Source organism: Lagopus leucura, unplaced genomic scaffold (assembly GCF_019238085.1).
Source record: "Lagopus leucura isolate 7727_CA_CO unplaced genomic scaffold, USGS_WTPT01 36069-0_obj-0_obj, whole genome shotgun sequence".
In the NCBI taxonomy this organism is placed as follows: Eukaryota; Metazoa; Chordata; class Aves; order Galliformes; family Phasianidae; genus Lagopus; species Lagopus leucura.
The window spans coordinates 4580-8459 of record NW_024964699.1 but is presented as its reverse complement, the minus strand read 5'-3'; the positions used below and the strand labels follow the sequence as shown (position 1 = coordinate 8459).

The 3880-nt window shown below is 55.1% G+C and overlaps 1 protein-coding gene across 1 annotated transcript in view; it reads left to right on the top strand.

Moving 5' to 3' along the window:
• The first annotated feature begins 689 nt into the window (after nucleotides 1-689).
• Nucleotides 690-3880, top strand: part of LOC122191816 (T-box transcription factor TBX5-like) — a 7614-nt gene continuing 4423 nt past the window's right edge. The window contains exons 1-3 of the mRNA XM_042892212.1: nucleotides 690-895; nucleotides 1046-1221; nucleotides 2428-2522. Of these exons, the coding sequence (XP_042748146.1) occupies nucleotide 895; nucleotides 1046-1221; nucleotides 2428-2522 (272 nt within the window). The 5' untranslated portion in view covers nucleotides 690-894. The remainder of the gene's footprint in view (nucleotides 896-1045; nucleotides 1222-2427; nucleotides 2523-3880) is intronic.

Sequence of the window (3880 nt, the reverse complement as noted above, 5' to 3'; positions counted from 1 at the left end):
TCCTCAAAACAAACGAAAAAAAAAAAAATACTTACAGATAATTGAACCTGTTTTTTTCCTTCCTGTTTTCGGGCGGACTGCTGGAAGGCTGCTATTTTTTTTTTTCCTGTTTGGAACTTTTACCAGTCCTGATAGAGCCCTCAAAGCTCCACCAAAACACCGCCTTTAAAACTCCTCTTGTTGCTCGCATCAGATGTAAGCGGCGGATTTCTCAGGCTCTGCCGGTGCAGTTTTCCTCCCGTTAGGGCTCAGCTCACTGCATGTGCAGTCCATGCGCACGTTACTTTGCACCATATCGGACTGATTCGCACTTTTTAGATGTTTTTTAATCGTCTCGTCCGTCCAATCCGACTTGATTTGCAACTATTCGGGACAGCGTTTTGAGTTTGGGGTTTTGGAGGATGGATAAAAGACTCGTTTTATTTTACTTTGGCGGAAAGGTCGCGCTTCACAGGGGTGCACGAAGTTGAATTTTCTTTGGAATTGGGGTTATATAAACGCCGTCACGTGGCGGTGGCATTCGCTTGCTGGAAAGCGGCTCCTACCTCTCGGGGAGGACGGGGGGATCTTCCAGCCTCCCCGGCCCAGAGAGCCCGATATCGGCCCTGGGGATGGGGAGGCCCAGACCCCCCCCCGGGACACCCCCACCTCGCGGCCACGCGTGTGCTGAGCGGTTCGGTCCCGCGGCAAGGTGCCCCGTGCGCGCTGCCGGGCGGACTGCGGGAAGGCGGCTGTTTACCTTGTCCAAAAGATGCATTTAATAATACCGCCTCCCCTCTCCCCATCCCCCACCCCAAATCCTATCATCCCTTGCGGGCTGCGATAATAAATAAAAGTCTTTATTTCTCCCTCTCCAAAAGTTAAAGGGCCTTGTCCTCTCCCCGGGCTGCTGGAAGTGAGTTGCGAGCAGCGCTGCTTCGCCCTCCCGCCCTGCCCAGCGCCGGGCTCAGCGCATGTGTATCGTTAATGTATATATATTTGATTGAGCGTCAGCCTTGACTTATGTGCCTCTTATCTCTGCTCTCTCCTCGATGTGTGCCTGCAGTGGGGGATTCGGCGAAGGAAGCTCGTAACATGGCGGACACCGAGGAAGGCTTCGGGCTCCCGAGCACGCCGGCTGACTCGGAGGCCAAGGAGCTGCAGGCTGAGGCCAAGCAGGACCCCCAGCTGGGGACCACCAGCAAGGCCCCCACCTCTCCGCAGGCAGCCTTCACCCAGCAGGTAAGGATCCGGCCGCAGCTCCCCTTCTCTTTCGTCCCCCTCTCTCCTTTTTTTTTTTTTTTTTTTTTTTTTGCCAATTTTCTGCGTTTTCCCCCCGATCCCAGCTGTAGTTCTACTCCTGAGCTGGGCAGGAATGAGTCATTTTAGGCCTCACGGGAAGGAAAGCTCTCACCTGATGGTCAGGACGGTGGGCTCTTTCCTGCTTTGCTGTTCTTTGCAGCGTGTTTGAGTGCTGGGGGGGCATGCAGGGAAAAATCGCAGTGAATGTAACAGGGAGGGACCCGTTTGTGCAAGGACAGGCACACACAGCCAGTGCTTGAGCGTAGAAATGCACATGCAGATGCAAGCTCAGACAGCTGTGTATTTGCTATGTGCCTGTGTGGATTGGTTTAAGACACGTATGAGCATATATACACATGAAAACGTACACGTGAACACATTGTGCCTGTGTACCCCGGCTACACACTGCTCTGCCCGCCATTGGGCTCCAGGGCACGCTGTGGGTGTCACGCGTGGGCAGCCCGCAGCCACTTGGGGGTTGGGCACAGCCAGGGTCCCCTCGCACATCCCCATCAACCCTCACCCGACGGACCCCCCCGAGTCGCGGTTACGCACGTGGGCTCACCGGCAGGCCGCAGCAAACTGCTCTCCCCACGCTGCAGAGGAGGGCAGGGCCGGGCCAAGGAGCCGGGCTGCGGCAGCGCTCAGAGCTGGCCCCGGAGATCGGTGCCGGGGTGTAGGGCTTCGCCGGGATCCTTAGGCGGCCCCAGGTAAATCCCTGGAAGGAGATCCCACGGCCGGTTTTCCGTTCTGTTATTGTTAGGGGTGTACGTGTCCTCGGTTTGGGGGTTTTGCCAGGCTGTGGTTCTCCCTCCCGCCCCGCTCAGAGCGATGCCTCCGGACCGGGCTAACAAGGCGAGGACCTAGGGGTGCGAGGATCGCAGCCATTGGGCCCCAGCCTGCAAAAGCGGGTGTAAATCACTCATCAGAAGGATGTGAATCTCCTCCGGCCGCCTCCCGACCGCAGCAGGGGGGATTTCTCCCGGCCGGCCCCGGCCGTCCCGCTCCCACAGCACCGGGGCCCGCAGGATCCGGCGCTGCCCGGGAAGCGTTCCCCGAGCTCCGGCCCCACCGCCCGGCTGCTTCCCTCCCTGGCTTTTCCTCCTCGGGGCTCGGTGCTCATGGCTCTGCCTTTCTCCTTTGCAGGGCATGGAGGGGATCAAAGTGTTTTTGCACGAGCGGGAGCTGTGGCTGAAATTTCACGAGGTGGGGACGGAGATGATCATAACAAAGGCTGGAAGGTAAGAAGCAGCCCCAGTGCAACGGGGGGAGGCGGCCGCACGCCCTTTGTGTCCGTGGGGCCGAATCCTCCTCCTCCGTCGGTGTTTGCGGGGAGAGTTTTGCGCAAATACACACCCTGAGCTTCTCCACGCGTGCTCGTGTGCGTGGGGAGTGCGTGCCCACGGCGGAATGGAGGTGCCCGGCCTCAGCCCCGCTGCTGCCCCGGGGTCTCCGTGACACCCCTGCGAGGATGGATTGAGAAGAAATTGTTTCTTCTGGCTTCTTTCTTAACCAGAACAGTTGGATCGTTAATCCCAATTTCAAGGCCTTTGGAAGCTTTCCAGTCAAGAGCCGAATTGCAGCCACTTGGCCAAAAGCTGACCTTGTTTAGAGCCGTTCGCTGGGCGATCTCGTTAATATTACCATTATTTTTAACTAAAGGAGCAGCTCTGTCCTTCCGCGATTTTGGAACGCCTTTCCCTTTTTTTTTCTTTTTTTTTTTTTTTTTTCTTCCAGACCCTTCTAATTTCTTACGCGCTCATTGAGGCCAATATACGCGGAACACCCACACCATCCCATTTAAAAGTATATGTGGTCTTAAGCTACTGTTTATATACCGATAGCGTAACGGTTTAGATGCATAAATAGATGTGCCCGCAAATAAATAGCATGCGTGTCTAACCGCGTCCAGATACACATTTCTATATGTGTGCTCTCGCCTGCGTGGGTGTGTAGAAAAATATACAGCCTCGCAAATCCAACTTTATTGGGACTGTGCGTAATGGATTCCATGGCCGGCTCAGCAAACCCGATCCACAGATATTTGTGTGTGTACGCGAATGTACTGCAGTGCGTTTGAGGTTATTCAGCTTTATCCTTAATAGTAGCGTCTTTGAGGGCTGCTCAAGGGAGATTCAGCGCAACGATCACCTGCGAGCTCGGGGCTCTTTTCGCTACGGTTTGAAACGAACTAAAGGGAAACCCCTCCCGCAAAGAGAGAATGGCAGCGTTAGAAGGCGAGGGCACAGTAAGCAACGCCAAGTCAGACTTTCATTTTGCTCTGTCATCTGGTATTTGTTGTGGTCTTCCAAAATTTGCCTGGAGAGGGAGGAAAAAAAAAAAAAAATAGAGCCGGCTGCAGACAGCGCTGCGAGTGGGTCTGTCTCACTGCTCGCCTTGCTCTGCTGCTGGAAAGGGCGACCTGTGCGGGAAATGCACGGCTGCAGAGCTGCTGGCAGCGCTGCCCTTCCGCCCCCAGACCCTGCGGGGACGCGGGCTGCGCGCTGCCTCCTCTCGGGGACACGGAAACTTCGCGAAGAGAAGCAGATTTTTTCTTTTTTTTTTTTTTTTTTTTTTTTTTTTTTTTTTTTTTTTTTTT